Source organism: Labrus bergylta, chromosome 23 (assembly GCF_963930695.1).
Source record: "Labrus bergylta chromosome 23, fLabBer1.1, whole genome shotgun sequence".
Lineage (NCBI taxonomy): Eukaryota > Metazoa > Chordata > Actinopteri > Labriformes > Labridae > Labrus > Labrus bergylta.
In genome coordinates, this window is record NC_089217.1 from 8617350 (window position 1) to 8638761 (window position 21412).

Consider the following 21412-nt stretch of genomic DNA (forward strand, 5'->3'; position numbering starts at 1 on the left):
CGTGGCTGATCTGACTTCAATGGGTCTCAAAAACTTGCTTCAGAAACCAATGGGTGACATCACTTAGACTACGTCCATGCTTTATACAGTGTATGTGTGCTCCTTAGAGCTTCCAGGGAAATGATGAGCAGGTGCAGTGAGTCAAGTGATTGGGGAAGTAATTAACATGACTTTGATTTACATATTGCAATAATAAAGCTTAATGATTGAGAAGCAACAGAAAATATCCTTTTTTTTATTTTTGTAGCTTTGAAATAAGGTCATGGGGTAAAGATTTTTAAGAAAGAAAGAGAGAGGGGGAAATGAATGTATTTACTTCTCCACTTCAATGTTCCCCTGTTGGTTTGAGGTACAAAGTCGCAGACTTCCTGTGACCTCTTGGCTTATGATGATGACTAAGTACTGTACAGTAAGTGTTTACGGCTTTCTGGTGGTAAAGTGACAAATAAGCTGCTTGAGGCAAATCCTGTTTCTTCTCTAAATATTCGCCTATATTTGGAGGTAATGACACAGGAAAAGGAGCTTAAAAAGAAGTATTAGAAAGGTGGATTCAAGGGGTTTAAACACACAAGTGCACTTACACACACACACACACACACACACACACGCACAATGTGCAAAATGCTCCCCTCAGTCAAAAAGTGTTAATTGGATTCGGAGTGAGAGGTGAAGCTCTTTTCAACCTCAATGAAACATTTACAAGCAGCAGATAGAAATGACTGGAAGCAAAAAAGATGAAGACACATTTCTTATTCAGAGCCAAACCATTTGACCCAACCAAAAAGGTTGAGGGTTAGCTTTTGCCTCGCTTGTTCTGAAACTACAGGTGCCTAATGAGCACTACATTACTTTACAGTACATAATGTTACCTCATATTTCTTCAAAAGTATTTATTGATTTTTTGATCGCCTGGAAGAGTGAAACCAGCTGTTAACAAAACATTGCAGATTACCATTCCTTTACACATTTAATAAAGGCTAGCTAACATGTCAACAAATCCAGAAGAACCAAATTAAATTATAGTTTTTGCTTCCTGAGACGTATCTGGCTCCTCAGCTGATAAATGATCCGCCATGTTGACTAGCTAGTTGCTAAAAAAAATGTCCCGTGGTTTGGTGCTTGGCCAAACGTGTATACATTTAAACTTCATGGTATGGAACAAAAACTGTCATACTGTCGACTGTTAAACCAAAGCAAAATGCTAAAAGATACTATAACAGTCTGAAGACTTCATCCGGAAGCGAGAAATTTGGTGTAAAATCTTTGGGGAGTCAAAAAGTAAGTCCACTTCTTTCATTCAAAAATGTGTTTATTTGCGTAAACGTTTGGGTAAGTGCTTATTCCCGTTAGCCGTACAATTAGCTCTCAAAAATACTTTTCAAAACTTAAAAAAAAATAAAACTTGGTGTAAAGTTGAAATTCCATGAATGGTAAGAGGTGACGCATCCTCTGGACCACATTGAGAAGCTCTTGCACAGTGTTGAGTATTTTTCTGTTTGTTAGTGTGTTTCTCAAACATAAAAGCTGTTTCACAGCAGTTGCATCAGCTAACAGCGGTGGTTTTACACCACGTCAGACCTCGCCCTGCTCACCTGTGATGGACTTTGGTCTGTCTCTGATCCCGAGCACAATCACCTTAACAAAGATGGGAAGGAAATAAAAGCATCAAAGGAACCAAGAACGGGTTGCAACATGTAGCGTAGTCACATCTTTTAACTGACTATTTTAATTGCTTTTTTTTTTTTTTTTGAAGTGGTGCTACTGTGTACATACAGAATAATTCGCCTTAAGTATCCGTTAAACTGTATTTCCAATCAGGACTCTTAAGAACACTGTATCTCTTTATTTTAATCACAGGATAAGCAGTAATGCTATTATTGGTTTCCTCTGAGCCAGTGGGGAGGGAGAAGGGGCTGATGGGTATTGGTTTTGGACACCATAGCAGACCAAGGGGTCAACAAGATGCAGCCATTAAAGATTTCCCTCTCTTTAAATAGCTGGATGCTTTAAAAAGAGATGCAAATACATATGAAGAAGAAATCTGTGCAGTTCATCAAAAACTCTACAAACATCTAAAGCATACGTCTGCATGTTTCTCCACTTTGGAATAACATGATCAGGATAACTTTCACATTTAGATATTAACAAACAAACCTCCAACGCTTCCAAAACGTCATAATAAAAGACAAGATGGCAAATTACAAGCACCCACTGCTTTGTGACAAGCAGAGGGGAAAATTCTGCTCAGCTGATCCTACATCGCCCCAAGTCTCCCTGCAGCAACCGTGTGAATAGCCTCTCATAATTAATTATTAATGGTGATGTTGCAATTTACCCCCATTGAAGATGTTGGAGAAGTGCAACTATGGAAGTACAGGTATAAAAAAACAACAGCAGGACAAAACATTTTGAAAGCTATTGTGGTCAAGACATTCAATAGTAATATACTTATTATAAACAGTCCTATTCGCAAACACCAGTTTCCTAACCCTAACCCTAGAGGGAAATTCATTCTACATTTCCACCTTGGTGTGACCCAAAGAATAAATTGACTGTAAATCAGTGTGTGGACCATCAGTGGGGCCGACAGTGATGGGGAGTGATGCACAATTCATGGCGCTTCGATATATTCTTAGAATACTGCCCCTGAATGATCAAGACTTTCAAAATGTCTGTATTTCAATTTTGGCACTAACCCAGAATCTCTGGATTCACGTGAAAGATGTGAATGTGCAAAATTCTACACATGAAATCCAACAGTGGGTCTACTGGGAAATATGATAGATGGAGTAACCTCATCATTTGAACACAATATGTATGTAAATGAATATGTTTATGTCAGGCTTTGTTGTTCTATAATTTTGTAAAACCAAATAAAATATATTCTTTTCTGTATTTGTAACCACTTTTTCATACCCAACAACCCTGAATCCCAGCGTAGAACACCTTATGTTACTCATCTGCTGCTCTTTTATTTCCATCTATTCCTCTGTGTACAGATACTTTGGAAAATCAATGTGGAACTATTTTTTTTTTTTTAACCTGGACTCCCCTTAGTAGTGTACCACACACACAGTATTTTCAGCATTCAGCGTCGGCCTCTCTAACTCCTACTGGATTAAATATTGAGACTGTAAAATAGAATTTTTAAGCCCTTCTGAATTGGTTTAGATTATTTCTTAGCAGAACTAGCAGCTTGGCTCTAGGACTGGTTGTTGGTTGGTTGGTGTAGCTGGTCATGGTCACTGGAGGATACAAATGTTTTGTAAATGTGAGCATGCTAGCACACTTAACTAGGATCAGGAACATGGTGAACATTTGACCTGCTAAGCACTAGCATGTTAGCAACATTTTGGTTGAAAATGGCATACTGGTGTTTGTATTTAGCGTTGCATTTATATAAAAAAATGACATTGCGGACACAAATTTCTTCATGGCATTAAAAACCCTTTTAATTCTGTCTCAAGAGCATTTAGTGTACACATCAAGCAATCCTTGCTGCTACTTAGCTAAATCTTTTTAAGTATGGTACTTTACTTACCAGACGCTCATGGTGTCAATGACTCACTGGCTTGCTTCTCTCAGCTGGCACCTCTGCAGAGGGTCGCTAATGAAGTGTAGCATTGGAAGTAATTCATCTCGACCTGACATTAATTGCTTTATCGTGTCGTCCAACTCTTATCGCGTCTCTTATTGTCATTAATGCGCCAAAGTCCTTGGAAAAATGTTTAATTCCTTACTCCTGTCATAAACCTTAAACTTTTCCCCTCTCCATCAGTTCTTACAACGTGAACACATTAGACTTCTTTGGCATCATTCATTGCAAGTGACAGCTTTATTGTGATAAATGTCTCCTTTTCATTGTGTTTGTCTCCCAAAAACTTTTCATGCCAAAGGGATAATGATAACACGTAAAACATCCTTAACCAACGAGACATTTTAGGGCTCAAAATCTCCTATTCTGAGTCGAGTCAGGTGCAAGCAGCCACCCATTTATCGATATTAACGAGAGGCCCTGCCCCCAGAGGAGCCAAAGAAAAGAGCAGTTATCTTTAATTGCTAAGTCTGAAGATTAGAGAAAAGTGAGAAAGTACTTTAAATGCTGTATAGTGATAGAATGAAGTAGAGTGCTCGCTTCAAATGGAAACTTTTCAAATATGTATGCAAGTGTTGAGTGCTATGGCTACTCAAAACAAACACAGGAATCCTTGTTAACTCCAGACACTCTTTGTTTCGAGAGGCAGCTTTCTGTTTCTTCGGGTTCACATTCGTGCACTCAGTCTGCACAGACTGCATCAAACACATCTGAATAATGAGAGAGAAAACAGCCGATACACTTTCAACTGAGCAACAAAACCCAAGATACGACAGCTCTCTGGGGAGAAAGCCTACATGGAAACAGCACACTTTTGAGATTAAAAGTTCTGCAGGAGGATCCTAAGATGGGACAAAACTTTAACACTGCAAACTTATTTTCCAACTTCTCGTTTAGAGGAGACGGGTATTTGAATATAAGCGATCTCTCAAAGGTTGTAGAGGTTATATTGTTTGAGATGATATTCAGATATTGTATACCAAGTCTTTGCACATTTTAGCTGAGCGTGTGCATTTCCAGTATGAATGGCGCCTGTTGCCAATGAGCCTCTGAGGCCCCCTGCTGTAACAGATGGCTGACATCATTCAGGCTTTGTCTATTCATATTTACAGGATATGGTCCATGGGTAAAAGCCAACACAAGGTTCACCCTCATTTTAGAACAAGATTAATATCCGCTCTGCGTTTTGCATCACTGCTTATATTTTCTCTGCTTTGCTGCTATGTCCACCCGGAAACATCCAGTGTCAACCAAAACACAACTTAAAAATACATGGAATAAATATGGAATCACTTTACTATAAGTCTATTTTTTCAGAAAAGGCGATTGACTTATCTTTAAACTTATGCATGATCAAACTGCAGCTACCATCTTTGTAGTCTCTTCGTCATAACTAGAAAGCAAATAAAGTTTAGAATCTCCTGCTGCATGATATCAGACGGGAAAACTTTATCATTCATATCACACTTTGTACCCAGTCGTTTCTGATCAAGGACATGCAACCTATTGAGGCTTCAGATTCCTGGAGGGTAATTGGTGTTAAAGGTGGGTTGCAGCTCTTCCCGCTTAAGGTCCAGAATAAGCAAGGCTGGACGCTGCAGATGTCACCCCAGCAAAAAGTCACTGCTGGCAGCTTTTCCAATTTTTACAATCCCACAGTAAAATGCTCTTTTGTCTCTTTCCAGTTGTGTACTGCTAGTCGGGTGCGCAAGCCCATTTTTCCCTTCATGCAGCTGGTAAAGCAGCCATATGGAAGCGGAGGACCCTGGCTGCACCCACACTGGCTCACCACTGTGTTCCTAATACCTAACTGGCTCAATGTCAAACCATATTTATATTTCCTCTGAGCGGGGTGTAAAAAGTTATTCAAACACTTTGAACATTTTCCATGTCCAGCCAAAATAAATAAACAAACAAGTGCAACATTTTGAACGTTATCATAAAAATAGCATTAATCACAGAATATCATTAATGTCACATCAATTCTGGAGGACATTGGCAGACTGTCGTTCGCCTCATTAGACTGCCGATCATGAATTAAAAATAACGAATTTAACAAAAGTGACTCAACATCATCTTGTCAGTTTTAAAACAACCTGCCAAACACAAACATGAGGCCTGAAACTAATAAAACATGTATTCAATTGACAACAAACTAAAACATAAGTAGAAATTCCTGCACATTGGCAATGCAGAAACTACAGCACCAAGCTACAGCAGCAGAGCACTCTCTCAGTGAAACATCACTTTAGTCTTTATCAGGAGAGATCATCTTTGCAAACCTAAAACCCATTTCCTCTTCTTGCTCTGCTCTCTGCTATCTTCTTGGTTGACTTGTTTTTTATTTCCCTTTTGGTGAAGTCACCGATAGGAAAGCAGAGACTGAAAAGCAGAATATAGCTTCCTTTCCAAACTATATCATTTGTTTACATAGCGTTAAAAACTTTTGGAAATGGTAAATGTTCATGTTAAAGAAAGACAACGTATACACAGTATAGAATAATTAAATCATTCTTAGACTGTGCTGCGAAGTGAGCCCCATTAAGAAGAGCTGTTACATTCTCCACTATACCTTTTTTTTTTAATCCTGTAAGGCAAACTTTCCTCCTTAAAAAAAAAGAGCTTACGCCCAACATACCAAGACTGCTCAAAAAGAGCCCCACGAGCGATATTAATCACATCACAAGTTCACATGGAGAACAGGCTCTTCCTGATCCCCATGCTGAAGTCAGATCTGGAACACCGGCAGACATTTTCAGAAAGGCAAGTCTTGCGTTGTGATAAGAAGTGGATGAGAACTGGAGAGGTATTGGAAGAAAAAAATATCAACATTTTTAAGCTACAACATTCAGGTTGCTTCAGATTGAAAATAGTAAAATGGTAGGCTAATCAGCAAAAGGCTAAGAATAGATTAACAGTTGTTTAACAGCTGAGAGACAGTTGTAATATCTTTATGATGGTCATCAGTGCTGTTAATCAAATTTGACATCTTTCAGGGGCGTGTGCAGACTTTCAGGCAGGGGTGGCCTGAAGTGTGACGTGTACACACAAACACACAAATAAACATGATTTATTTATCCTTTCCTATTCCACTCATAATCTCTACTTGTATTAACATACAGTAAGATCATGGCATATACCTCCATAGCTTAATTATTTCATGACCCAAAATATGTATGTTCAAATTCACAACTTGAAGTACTTCAAAACACATTGATGGGCAATGTTTTGGTACCGACTCAGTTAGCTCACTGCTTTCCTAAACTCCTGTCTTATGAAGGATGCAAAGTATTTATTTAGATTAAATAGTACAAACTAAAGAAAATATTCTCCATTGACATGTGCAGTAAACTACGTGACGTAAGTGGTAAAAACAAGAAGAGAATAGCAGATTTTAACACAAGGCCTGCCTCTGACAAGGCAATTAGCCAATCATAGTTTCATATTTTAGGATGGCCAATCAGAGTTGAGGGGGGCGCCATGCCACCCCTCTTGACACACCCCTGGTATCTTCAACAAACCATGACAAAAGATAAAAATGTCTACAAAAGATGTCACCAAAGCAGCTGGCAATGATTTTGTATATTCTCATATTGTAAAGTGACTAGAGTATGTCTCCCTCGTTTATTTGGGTTGTCTACCACTAGCTGTATGATATAAAACAATGGTTACAACAAGTTTCTGCTCTGAAATGGTTTTCAGGGGGTTTCTGGATTTTCTTTCCCCCCCAAATGCTGCACATATGCTTTCAAACTGTTGTACTATTCGTGCTTGTGTTTTGACTATTTGCATGTTTTGTGTGCAACACGTACAGGGCCACCTCACCTCAACACAGCCTGAACAAATTCTGTACAGATTGAGTTTCCTCTGAAGGGATTACTTAATGTTCCTACACGTCTGCTGTAGTCTACCAGGGGCTGTGCAGTTTAGTTCAGCTCTGAAGCGTGAGGATTATTTTAAAGGCAAATCAAAGTCCTCGGGGATTCAATTTTCAACAAATTACTTGGTGAAGTGGAACTTTCCTTGCAGGAGGAGAGAGACTGGTGTAAACACATGTTGGGCTATGTGATTCAAAGTCTGTGGATTCACATGTGAAACGTGCAAGACGTGTTGACATCACCGTCCACTACGGCCCCGCCCCCGCTGATGCTGATTCCCCCCTTGCATCAGCACCATTTAGAGGGAGAGAGAGAGAGAGAGAGAGAGAGAGAGAGAGAGAGAGAGAGAGAGAGAGGAATAGAGAGACTACCCAACCCTGGCAGAGCGTATAGAGGCGTCAGACAGCGGCCACATCATCCCGGTTACGCATCTTTTCGAGGCCTCGTCGACGGTTTGCAGCGCCAGAAAACATCCGAAGAAGGAGTCAACAAAGCCGGGCACACGGCCACAGCTACAGTCAGTGATGGAGAGCCTGCTGGATAACCCAATGAAAGCCGTTCTTTACCTGAAGGAGCTCACCACCATCGTCCAAAACCAGCAGAGCCTGATCCAAACGCAGCGCCAACGCATCGACGAGCTCGAGCGGAAGGTGGAGGATCTGATCGGAGAGAACCGGCAGCTTCGGGACCCCCATCACTACGTCCAGCAGCCCGCTCAGCACCTCCACCACCACCACCACCCACCACCGCCACAACAACAACAACAACAACAACAACATCACTCAACCCACCGCAGCGCCAGTCCCCAAGCGCCGGCCCACCTCCATCAGCACGCGGGGAAAGCTGCAGCTCACCTCGGCCAGCAGCAGGCGCAGCAGCAGCAGCAGCAGCAGGCGCAGCAGCAGCCGCCTCCACCGCAGCAGCATCCGCAGCAGATTCCCGGTCTGTCCGCCCAGCCTCAGCAGCACCAGACCCCTCCTGCTCCGTCCTCTCACCACCCGCAGCAGCTGCAGCTCGTGCCCACCTCGCCGCAGTCTCCAAAAGCGAGCCAAGGAAGCCCGGACTCCGGAGAGGAGGACAAGAGGAGCCCCTGCTGCAAGTCGCTGGTTCCGCAGACTCCCACCACGCTCTGCCGCTCGGTTGGACTGGCCAGGAAAACGGAGTAAGTATAGCTTCCATGCTCTCTGCTCCGAGTTCAAATGTTGAAATAAAGCGATCAAATGAACTTACGCACCTGAGCAAAAGTGTGCTCATTTCCGTATTACCCCCCCCCCCCCACCAACATGACCTTTATTTGAATCCTAGCATGGTAAGAAGACACTCCTAAGAAAACGAGATTTTCCTCTCAAAACAGAATCAATAATACATTCAGTGACCCTAATAAGATGGATATTTTCGCAGTGTACTCCAGCAGATTGTCACATCTAAATATAGAGAATGTACTTGGACAGAAAATAGTGTATCATCCTCAAAGGGCCATCAAAAAAAAACAAAAAACAACTAAACAAGCCTCACGAGAATAAGCTGAAATTTTGGAAACATATTCAAGGAAAGCTGTGAAGGCAAACAGAAAAAAATATGCAACACAGTGTAGTGTAATACAGTATGGTCCTGTGCTGTAAAAATCCGAGGCTGTTGGTGTTCTTCGATTAACTTCACACCCTCTCACGCCAAGCCCAGGTTGAATTTTCTGACAGGTGATTCAAGCTCCTCGTGAATTTTCACTTTATTCGCTCCGTTGTTGCCCTGTTTAATCAATTGCATGCTTAATGGATATTGATTTGTGAGGACCCATGGCTCGCCTTTTAACTGTGGTTGGTTTGTTAATTCTGCACCGAGGTGGACTGTCACTCATCTTCAGGGACTAAACACTGTGATTACGTTTTTTTTTTTTTTTTTTTTTTGGGGTGGCTTGTGACTTTTTGGGTGGCTTTTCTCCCCCCGGAGGAGGACTTGTTTCCCTTTGCCTCCTCCTGTAGTTTCCACACTTAGGATATGTTATCAGATGAGTATCTATTTATTTATTTTTCAAAGAAATGCGCCTGCTTTTAGGCTCTGCAGATGAAGCGACTTTGCAGGTGCCAGTAGAGCCCGATGACATTGTAAACAAACTTATAAAACAAGGGTAAAAGCTAATTCCTAATAGAAAATCAATGACGTTGAGATAAACGTCAGCACCTTCACATCTAAAACACCTATAATAAGGTTCTAATTTGCAAGCTGGAAGACTGTAAACGGCGGTTTCTCATTAAGACGCCTGAAAGATGTCACACTGGGAAGACAATATCTAAGAAACGACACAAATACATTAGCTGTTACCTATTAATCAAGGCTGCAGAGAGCTGCTGATAAGCCTTTAGCCTGAAGTGATAGGTTTAAAGTCACTTTCTTGTACATTAGTTGGGAGACAGTGTCGAATTTATGCCACCATTCAGAGTTGATTCTAGTTAAGTTATGTAACTCAGGCTGAAGGCTTCCTCTCGGTGTAGCTTACAGAGCTGATATACACAACTTATTTCATAACTAACGCATCATTCAGGCAATTTGTCAAGTTAAAAGACCTGATAGCCAAGTGGTTATGCACGTGCTCCATGTACAGAGGCTATAGCCCTTGTTGCTGTGGCTGTGGGTTCGAGTCCATGTCTCGCCTCCCAACATTTCCCGTCTCTCTTCAGCTGTCTTATCCAATAAAGACAAAAAGGCCCAAAAAACAACTTAAAAAAACTGTCATCTCCTTGTACCAGCTTCTCAGTTTAGTAACAGGATGCGTGGGTGTGTGGCTCAAACAAGAGTCTGTTTGAACACATGGACATGCATAATTAAGGCTTAATTTTTCACAATCTTGTATTGCTTTATTTGCATCATTTTACATATATAAACACATTTTTAGCCTTTCCTGGATAGGACAGCTGAAGACAGTAAATGATGGGAGGAAAGAGTGGGGGACGAAATGCAGCGCAAGGCGGAGGTCAGATTCAAACCTATGGTCGGTGCAACGAGAGCTGTAGCCTCTGTACATGGTGTGGGCAACAGAACTGCGAGGCTACCCGGCTTTATTTGACTCCATTAATGTTTTGAAAATAAATGTTAGATTATTTGATTTGAATCTAATTGTAAGATGCGTCAGTTTTAGTCTTTCCTTATTTCACAGACCAAATAATGATCAAATCCTGCTCCTCCAGTGTCAGGACTGTCACCTTCTATTTTGTTATGTTGCTATGTAGAATAGGATTCTTGTTGCAGGTTTCTTGCATCAACTCAAGGTTTAACTAGGGCAAAAGAGAACCGTGCATCCTCTTCGATTTCATGTAAGACGTGAAATCTTCTCATTTCTATTTGCGTTGTGTGCTTAGGAACTGTCCGTGGTGCTGACTGTTCTTTGCCCCTATCAAGGTCACATGAATTGCCTGGGCCAGAGCTGCACACAGTAACACACAATACAGAGCAGTGAGCCCCATCTGTTCCACCAGGCTGCATTTTCATTGTTTCTGTTAATCCAGATTGACTTATCATGCTATTAAGATACGATTCCTAAAGAACAGGGATCAGAAATCCTATACAGCATGATGGCTAGACAAAAAAACACACTTACACAATTGCTTGATATTGAATTGCCCAGACATGAACAGACAAGTGACAAGTGAAGTGCAATGTAGTTTCCACTTAAAGCGTTGACCCAGTCAGACAAGATGGTGTAATGCTACGCTGTCAGTGCAGCAGGAGAGGTAATATTTCAGTTAACTGGTTGATGACAAAGATATGTCGAAAACCTACCACTAAAGGTTTATACTCCATGTCAGTTTGGTTCTCCATTATGTTCCTTACTTCATGGTATCTTTTGTAAATAATAATAATAATTTGAGGAATGCAAATCTAGGCTGCCTTTAGCTTATAAAACAGTGAATGTTGTTGAAAGGTCGTTTCCAGTTCTAGCAGACTTCTCAAGTATGGGCTCCATTTCTCATATAAAGAATCTTTAGTGTTGGCGCAAGTGGTAGTAAAAGTCCCATCTTGAGCAGGCGATGTGAAAGGGGCTAATTTATCAGATTCTTTGGAATACAACCTTCAGACCCTGACCACTGTAGCAGTAAAGTATTAGAGCATTTTGGCTTCCCACCAAGTGAGTGATCTTTGTGGAAAATGGCCGTCTTGTGTGTATGTTGCATTGCTCCTTCTGTTATCTTGATTGTCCTTGTCTGTGCTTCCCATCCTCTAAACTCACTGTGCACTGTTTGATTCCTCTTCATCATTATCTCATCCTCCCTCAGTTCCCCTCCCACACCTTTTTCTGAAATCAGCAGCTTATGCTACAACTTGGATCAGCATTCATTGCCATCCTCTAACCATCAGGCTCTCAACCACTTAAACCATCTCCCTGCTGGGCTGGGGTGTTGAGTCCAACCTGTCCAAAGGTTCTCTGTATACGCTTGAGGGCCGCCAAGACTATGTGTGTTAAAATGAAAGAGTGTGAAGGCTATGCGTTCAGGAGGGAGTCAAGAAAAGTGACAGGTGTAGGAAAGGTGTTGGGGTGCATACAGGCGCATGCATGTCTGATAGGCAGCAAGCCTGTTGCCTGAGGTGGAAATCTCAGGGTCCTCATAAGGCTCCAGGTGCTTCTAAGCTGCTTCCTTGCCTCCCACACACTTGCAGATATATTAAGCTCCTGCTCTTACACACAAAGTACTCGCTAATGCATACAGACCCTAACATGCCACATGCCAACTGGCAGCCTGCACGATTTTCCACATTGGCCGTAACTCTCTGCAACCACCATGCCCTCGTTTTTTCCTCCTGCTGGACTCGGACCAGCTGGGGCGTAGAATGTATGCCATCTACCGCCTGTGCCCAATCTGCTTCAGGAATAAAGCGGGATGTATAGCTAGCTCTGAGAGGTGGGGGTTGGGGGAGGGGGGCTCAGCACACTCAAAGAGACACATACATACATTACAGGGGAACCCTGCTGAGTGCCTGCTGGATGCTGCAGTCTCTCCGTGTTCTGAAGCTCTCAGATCAATGTGCCTGGAGCACGGCCAGCTCAGGCCCCTGCCCGCAATGCTAACCCTAAGAGCCACTCAAGCCTTGATCTCATCGTGCTGTAGCCTTACCCAACAGCTCTCTGTTATCTTAAAATAACACAAGCCTTTTCCTCGATATAACATAAATAAACACGAGGTAAAACTTATAATAATGCTCAACGTATGGCCCATTGAAGGGGACTGCCCTCACTTTAAATCAATATTTTAGGCAAATATGCTCAAAAGTTGCCTCTTTAATAAGTCTGTCCCTTACAGATTTATGATTCAAATCATAAGCCAGATGACTCCTAGATGACCTCTAGTTATTATATAAGTAGAACCTAAATGCACTTTTTTTTTGTAGCTACATGAGTAGCCCTATTCAGAATGCCGTTTCAAGGTGTGATATTTTACTCCTGGGACGTTTCACCTTAAATCTAAATTATGCAGAGGTGTAACAGAAGGGGGTGGGGTGGGGCAAGTGATCTGACCTCTGTACAGTCTTCAGAGGCGTTGCAGAGGTGAGACGGTTTCAGCTGAGCCAGCAAGTTCCCGAGTTGCTTACTTAAATTCTTCATCAAGTCAAACAGTATAGTTAAAAATTCAAAACATTCAGAAAGTTGCTTAAATATCCAGCCAGTTAGCTGGTATTCTGGAGGACTTGGATAAATTAGACCTCACAGGTAACACATGAGACTCATGTGGGCTGATAGAGTCCCTTTAGTGAAGAGCTGAACTGAAAAAGAAAAGCTTTTTTGTTGAAAGCCAAATATACCTTTTTCAACTGCCAAAAAAAAGGATTCGTATTTCATGGCTAACAGATGAGTCAAACTGTAATATTACCTCTTTTTCAATCTCGGTTTTGGTCTAGATTCCTGAGGGAAATATCTGGCATTAGCCTCTAAATGCTAGGCTATGTTTGTCTGTGTGTCCCTTGTTGCTGAGCAGAATGTGAGCAGTAGGAGGGATCAGGAGAGACGCAGATAGGCTGGTGATAAATGTAAGGAGCTGAAATGGAGATATTGTTCCACTCACTTCGTCTTTTGCTCTCTCTCTCTGTCCTCCTTTCTGTAATTCCTTCCCTGCCACCATTACTCGAGAGCTAGGACCTCCCATCCTCTGCTTTTTTAGCTCACTTCCCCTCCCGTCTGCCTGAATGGGAAACCTCGGCTGCTCGGTTATGACAGGGTGGCTTGGCTCTGCTGCTGCTGGAATCCAAATCATGAATATCACATTTGGTGTGTAGTGCTTTTAAATTGCTTCATTTCTCGGAGGATGTAGCTGGCGGGTGATTCCCGACTCCCTGCTAGAATTTTAGCTGCTGTCATGCACAAGTTGAGGAAGGGGAGAGACAGTCCCAGTTGTCAGAAGTTCAGTCGTGTGTTCGTCTGTGTGCATTACAGTTGTTTGAAAAAGAAGGGAACAGGAGATATTAAGGGTCTTATTGTTTTAACAAGAGTTTCTTAATCAAGACTTCATGCTTACAATCTCGATGTGGGTCATTCAATACTTAATATGCTATCTGATATTTGTATTTTCATCGAGTAAGCAGTCATACTAAGGCTTGGAAATACAGAGAAATGTTTCTGGAATGTGCACTGATTTGGCAAAAAAAACGGTCTGTCAAATCAAAAGTCACAAACTCTTTGTTGATTTTTCTTGTAATTATTACATCAAGCTAATCCTTGGCCAAGATATTTCCTTTCAGGTGCAGAATGTACATCTTTTGACTAATGATGTGTACCATTTCTAGCCAGCAGCACTTGATTGATGTTATATTTTGGCTGCCATGCGGCACCTTCTCTTGCCAGATATCTTGTTCAAAAGTAGATGAGAAGATGATTACGTGGGAACAGATCACAGGGAAATGGAACAACACAATATAAGAGACAGGCTAAATAATTACTTTGAGAAACAAAAGGCCAAGCAAGGACAGAATGATATCACATTACATACTGAGTAGCTCCTCTATTGTCCCATTTTATTCATAACTTCGCTATTCAGAATTGTTTTTTTAATGTCCTTTGATGCTATGTTTCTCAATCAATCAAAATGACACAGTTTGGCCCATCCATGTTTTTTTTTTTTTCTGACATGGCACCAAACTGGCAGTCCTCTGTCACTTAGGCAAAATGCCCGACTCACAAAAAGACACAAGTGTCACCCTCGTCCTTGACACTTCCAGATCACATATTTTATATGCTGATGTCACACACCAAAATGTAAGCCTCTGCATACAATTTGAATAACTTTGTGCCGGTAGTCTTTTTTTCCACGAGCAGCAGAGCCAGTCGTCTCTTTTATGGTCGGATGTAAATTATTCAAATATTTGATTGATGCATTTCATTTCTGCTTCATGCAAATGCACAGTAGGCCCTAATGAGCAATCTGCAGAGAGTGTGTCATTAGTATGCAATCTACATATGTCTGGGATGTGGTTGCAAATGGCAATGTCATCAGCGGTTGTCATCTGGCGTCACTCAAACTGATTACATAATGCGAGGCGGATAATTTGATTGAACAATCAGACCATTCTGTCCAATCAATCCCTTTGAACTATGTACATTTTCACATGGTATTATTATTCTGGTACCATTTTCAACGACAGCTTTTTATTTTCTATAAAGATGAGGGACTCGAGCCTTGGTAAAAGTCATTACAGGGTATTGTAAGGAACATGCCAGTTTAACAGCTGTAATCAAAAGTACAGTTATTAAAACATTACAGTTGAAAAACTATCATTTTTTATTATGCCAGTAAAAAAGTGATAACATGCATATGTGGTAAGTGTAGCACTTCATAATAAGCCCCCTATCACACTTTTTAATGGCTCTGTAGAGCATCCAACCAGTCTTGTCTTTCAACTCAAAAAGAGCTATAAGCTGCCAACATATAAGGAGTGGTAATGGAACGCATTTATTGTCTAATACTCATTGTCCATGTCTTGAAAATGATGCATTGTTTAAAAGTGCATTCCTGCTTTGAATTCCTCGAGGGTTGGATAATGCTGTGCTGTGACTCCTACTGGTCAGTGAGCTAATAACCTCTGCAGCTCAGGGAAAAGTGGTCTTAGAAAGTGGGAACTGCGTGCTGTTATGGAAAAAATAAATGTCCGCCCATCTGTCGTGCAGATTCCACCCCGTGAGAGCTTAGTGCTGAAAATCCCTCAACAAACAATCATAATTGTCTTGCACTATGAGTACAACCAGTGTGCCACTGTGCATCTGTGAGTGTCCAATGTGGGCTAGGAGAGTGGTTCCATTTTGAATGGCTCAATGTAATTGTAGGAAAAAGACCGGGGTTGTTAAAACAAGTTTTAATACGAGTACTGATATTTTCTATAAATTGGTTTAAACGCCTTGGTTTAAACATGAGTGAGAATTCAAAGCAATGAATAGAGCTTCTGGATATTAAGAATCTTTTACAAACTAATGCAGTTGGGTTTTTTTAACGAAGGAAATATAAAGGTCTATTCTATATTTAGAAAAATATCTAAATATAGCTAAAGTTCTAATTAGTTTTGCCTGTTGCTAGGTTGATCGAATGTTTGTTTGAGTCAGCATTTCCAATATGGCGACTTCCATCATTGGGCTTCAAAGTCTGCGTCAGAAACCAATGGTTGATGTCACTGAGACTAAGTCCATGTTTTATACAGTCTATGCTGACGGCACAGATGCTCAAATGTAGAAGAAGGCTGCTGGAGATAACATGAATGTTAGCTTCTCAGAATGACTGGACGTTTCAGTTCCTCAGATATTAAGGTGAAGCTTGAAAACACAACATGATATGCTTTAAAGTTTAAATGGGAGTCTCTGACATCTTTATCTATCAGTTGTCTTTTATTTAAATTTGATAAATGCAGATATAGCTGCTAGCTATCTGTTATTTCTTGTAAAAAAAAACAACAACAACAACACGTCTTTAGATTTCTATGAACAGAAATACTCCTTAGCGTTGAGTTTTTCTTTCCCCTAAAACCAGCGTCATTAATTGAATTGTAATAATTATTTAATCTGTGGAATTCAAAAATCTTTCAGTTTCAATAAAAAAATCACGGCTCATGTTCCAAAAGCAAGTTTTCTCTCCATGTTAGTGCTTCAGGCCTTTTCATTCTTTGTTATTTATAGTTTACAGGAGGCTACATATTGCTTTTCTTAAGCACTGTTAGTACACCGTCATTTGAGTTTAGCATTATTGGGGTTCATTTGTTGGCCATTAATCTCTATCCAACATAATCTCCATGTGTGCTGTTGCATTCAGACAAACACACACCCACGCACAGGCACACACTTGCCTGGGGAAATGTCAGGTGTGGTTAACTTTACGACCCAACTCGGAGTAATGTTCAAAGTCATCCACCTAAGGCTTTGAGGCATTGCAGAGCTGATCTGAACAGGCACGCTGTGTCCAATCGGCTTCCCTGGTATTCCCAACACATCTCACAAAGCCTCAACTAAGGCTGAACCGTTATTTATCGTACTGTGTAAGAGAAATTAACTGTATGTGTGTACACATTTAACCGTTAACCATTTGCATTGAGTCTTGTAGTCACACACATCAAATTCCTTAATCATTCCTTTATTTTGAAAATGTATTATTACATGTGCTTTCTTTCTCTTTTTGGTGCATAACATTAAAGACAGGTTTTAAACCTCGCATTTAGAAATATTTTCCTAGAGGTCAGCAGCAGGATTCTCCACTTTGTACACCGTCTGCATTGACATTACCATGAATGCCCTTCCCCTGCACTGTGGTTACATCACCAGCGCCCTGTCTGTCAACCACATGATCCCAGGATTACAACACAAGGTACACAATGCCAAGGGGAGGAGTTGATGAATCTAGCATTGATGTCATCAAGGTTTTAAAATTGTAGCAAATCAAAAAGAAGGCAAAGGAAATACGATGGACATATGGTCTAAATGAGTCATATATGTGGGATTTGGATATTTTAGTATGTGGATGATGTAGTGGAAACAGGGTAAGGGTATATGGGAAGTGGAGTTTATACACATGCAAACAAATTAGCCCCTTTTGAAATCTTCATTGGGCAGAAGAATCAGGACTATCACTGCCTAAGTCTCAAGCTCTGTCCGTCCTTTAAAGTATAAATGAAAAAATAATTATTGAGCACAAAATGCATTGCTGCTTTTGCTGATCTAATGGATGGGATTTTACCTCATAAGCCCATTGGCCTGGCTCAAATTAAACAACCGTGTCAGTTTGATAGCTGCGTTCAGCGAAGAGAATACCCATGGAATTTGACCCACTGCCAAGTCCTCACTCAGCAGATGGCCCTGCAGAAACAAAAGTGAAGCGTGATGCTCGATATGAGCTGCTAAAACGGCTCAATATTGGAGGCACCAGCTGGAGATCAGACCAAAACAGAAGGAAAAGCTTCTGCTTTCATGGGAAAAATGAGTAACTGCAATTTTTTTGTTTGTTTTAGCCTCTCTCTCACCACTACTGGTTCAATTTTTTAACCGAGTAATGTTTTCTTTATGTCTTTGTGGAAAACTTTTTATGCACTCGGGTTATGATAATTTAATCATAGGCAGTCGTAGTCTCATCATTTCTGAAATCTGCAAACAGGTGACCATGGTATTCAGTAAGAATTTACATAAGTACATTTATTTTTATTTGAATATATACCAAATAGGGCCGTGATCTGATCCTGTGACCCTTGTGGATTGTAGTCTCTGTCCATGGGGCACCTGCTCTACCAACTGAGATAAACCAGCACCCCATTAGTCCCGTTTTGTCTCTACACCTGGTCAAATGCTCCAAGTTACTGAAATACAGGACAACTTCTGTTGGCGTGCAGATGGTCAAAAACCGTTAACTAAATTTCTGGCGCCATTTGGGTTCCACCAACAAACCACGTCATCACTGTGTACAAACACAAGAATGGTCATTATAGTTTGCTACCTCTGGTATACTGAGTGACTCACCGAATGCTTTCATACCATTTACACTTAGAATTAGCATGACAATAATTGCAGTGGTCAGCTAACTTTTCATTTGAATTCAGTAGGAGAAAAATGGCAGTCGGAGTACCTATATCATGATAGTTGCAACTTTACTCTTTTGGGTGCAAAAAAAAAAAAATCACTTTTTGTGGCTCTAAAAACCCAGAGATACGTCAACGTGCAGCAAAAAGTTTGTATGGACAAAATATTTTCTTTTCTGAAGACAAAGTTGTCAAGTACAAATAAATCCAGAACAGTGCCAGTCATGAACCTCTTCAGCTCACTGAGCTCTTTTTCAAAAGCAAGCACCAGGAAATGGTTCACTTCTGTTCTTCCCCCTGGGCTCAGCGCTCTTCCTTCTCTGTTTCTTTTGCCTCCTCCTGTCAAAAGCTCCTTTTTTTTTAGTTTTATTAAAGAGGGGCAAACATTTGGGAGTTGAGCTGAAGAGCTTAAAATGTTGAGAGCCTAGAAAGAAGTTCTTATTCTTTGATTTTTAGCGGGGTTGACATTAAAACTTAACATTTAAACTTGTTATTCACGATAGTGCACCGTTTTTCTATTATGGAAATCACGTAACTGTTGAAATGGATCTTAAAACAGATCACATGCCGCTCATATCTAAAAACATATCTTTGGTGTGCCACTCTTACAAGCATTAAAAACCATTACATTTCCTTGCTTGCTTTGAAGCTAAGACTAGCTTACATGCTATATCTGTGCTCTCAAGGGGAGAAGGCTTGTCTGTTGCATCATAAATGATCCTGAAATAGTATTCAAATGTAAAGTAGTGCCAACTCCCGAAATGAAATGGAGAAAGTGTGCAAAAGAACTTATCTGACACCGGCACCGTCTGGAGTTTATTTAAGGGATCAACTATGTGGCTGAAATGATTTTTCTCCCTGCTTTGTTTGCTGTCTCTTGGGAGAAGCAGTCTTGCTCTCTCGTTCATTTCCAGCGCTCTCAGTTTGGTTTGCAGAAGGTGAGCTGAGCCGCTTGGGATGGCCCAGAAGTCCATGCTGACGCAAACCTTTCAAGGAAGCCTTTTTTTTTAGTTCTCTGTGCGTGTGTGAAGGAATCGATCCATCGTGAGGTGTGTGTTTGTGTGCGGAAGATTGGTGCAGTTTTAATACAGAGGAAGCTTTACTTACTTAGTTCAAGGGTATTTTTTTTACGGTTTATAAACCACCTCAGAGTCATGATTAATGAAGTATGTTTCACTCAGAAATATACCCACAACCAGCACAAAGCACTGTGTGTTTAAATAATTTCTTCCTAAAAGCCTTAAACACTTAAAGCCTGGTAAAAAAATGATGATAAACTGCCACTTACAGCGACTGCTAATTTATCAAATGAAGACGTTTCACCAAAACATTTTGAGTCTTTTATAATTATTGAATAAGAAAATACTTGTAATGAGATCTTTGGACTTGTGGGACAAATACACAACCCCAATTTGATCTCATGGATTGTGACGATCTGCAGATGCAGCAGAAAACATGTCTATATTCAAGTAAATTCTTTTTATTTAGGCTACTTAACTCAAGGAAATGACCCCGTCTTTATTTGGGACAGGCATCAATATGTGACAGGCCTTTAACGATTTTCAAACACAACTTGTGCACAGCAAAGCTGGGAAAGATTATACAATTATAAATTTACAGTACACCACAATTTAACAGATTAAATCAGAAATCACTGATTTAATCATGCTTTGTAAGAGAGCCGATGTATGCCAACCTGCTCAGTGCGGGGGAAGTGACTCCTGTTAATACGATCCCTATCGAGTGCTGTGGCGCTATGTAAACAAACAGCATGTCTTTAGATGTATACAGCATATGTTGTAGCATCTCTAAAGCCAGCACAAGCAGCAGAGTCATCCTCCTCCCTCACTGAGGTTTACATTTGCTTTAGTCTTCATCCAGATCAGCATGCAGTCAGACTCTGGGCTACGTTCACACTGCAAGCCTTACTGCTCAATTCAGAGATTTTTGGCTTTTATTGTTTGGCTGTGCACATTGCTGCTAAAATGTGGCCTGGATCAGACACCTGTGGGAATCTACATGTGATTGGCCCAAACTGATTTGAAAAGGTCAGATTCCATGTGACCTGTGCTGTTCACACTGTCATAAAAAAAATCAAAGTCAAATCAGATCTGAGTCACATAAGAGCAAAAAAAAAGAAATCAGATTCAGGTCACTTTTGGCTGCAGTGTGAAGTCAGCCTATGAGAGGCAGTGATCACATTCTTTGAATGCAGACCTGCTTATGAATCTCAAGCTGACCTTTAACCTTCTTTCTCCCACTATAACACATACTAGCATGATTTTTTTAACAGATGTGGAATTCTTTACTTTTTTGTGTCTTGCCGTTTTTCTCCTTACTTTTGATCAGCAAACTATTTTAACACTGACTGCATAGGGACGTAAAATTGAGTCCTGGCTTTATTTGTCAAAACATGCGGCAACACCAGGCTACAAAAATGAACTGGGCCTTCAGTTGGAATTGGCTTTTATTTGAAGTTTTTTCATTATTCTGAGAATAGTGAAAACCACCAAGTGCCTCTGTCCACCAAAAAATCGCAATGTAACCCGTGAATTTGGTGTGAAACTTTTTTAGGCGACCATTTACCACTTTGTAACTCCAGCACAGCGCTAGTTTTCAATACAAAACCAATGCAGTTCAGCATCTTCAGTGGTCAGCGCCATGAACGCCAAAATGCCCTCGGCGTCAGCTCTATTTTGTCGCTGTCTGTCTGTGGACACACAGACATAGTTGAAGTAGTTCAATCACTTTAAAAGCGTTGTCTGGGAACATAATTGAGGCAGCAATTATGTTGTAATGTGTACCCAACAAACCTGAAGAAAACAGTTTAGTATTATTAGATCTATATGACACTACCTTCTGGGGATGAAGAATTCCACAAGTGCTTTTCTTTAGATGCTTCTTTAACGGTTTA

The 21412-nt window shown here is 40.8% G+C and overlaps 1 protein-coding gene across 2 annotated transcripts in view; it reads left to right on the top strand.

Moving 5' to 3' along the window:
* Positions 1-7826: 7826 nt before the first annotated feature.
* The window catches only part of iqsec3a (IQ motif and Sec7 domain ArfGEF 3a), a 91208-nt gene continuing 77622 nt past the window's right edge, over positions 7827-21412 (top strand). The window contains exon 1 of one of the 2 annotated variants that reach the window (XM_020652834.2): positions 7827-8635. In XM_020652834.2, coding sequence (XP_020508490.2) covers positions 7998-8635 — 638 coding nt within the window. In that variant the 5' untranslated portion in view covers positions 7827-7997. The remainder of the gene's footprint in view (positions 8636-21412) is intronic. The other variant, XM_020652828.2, reaches the window with a different exon arrangement.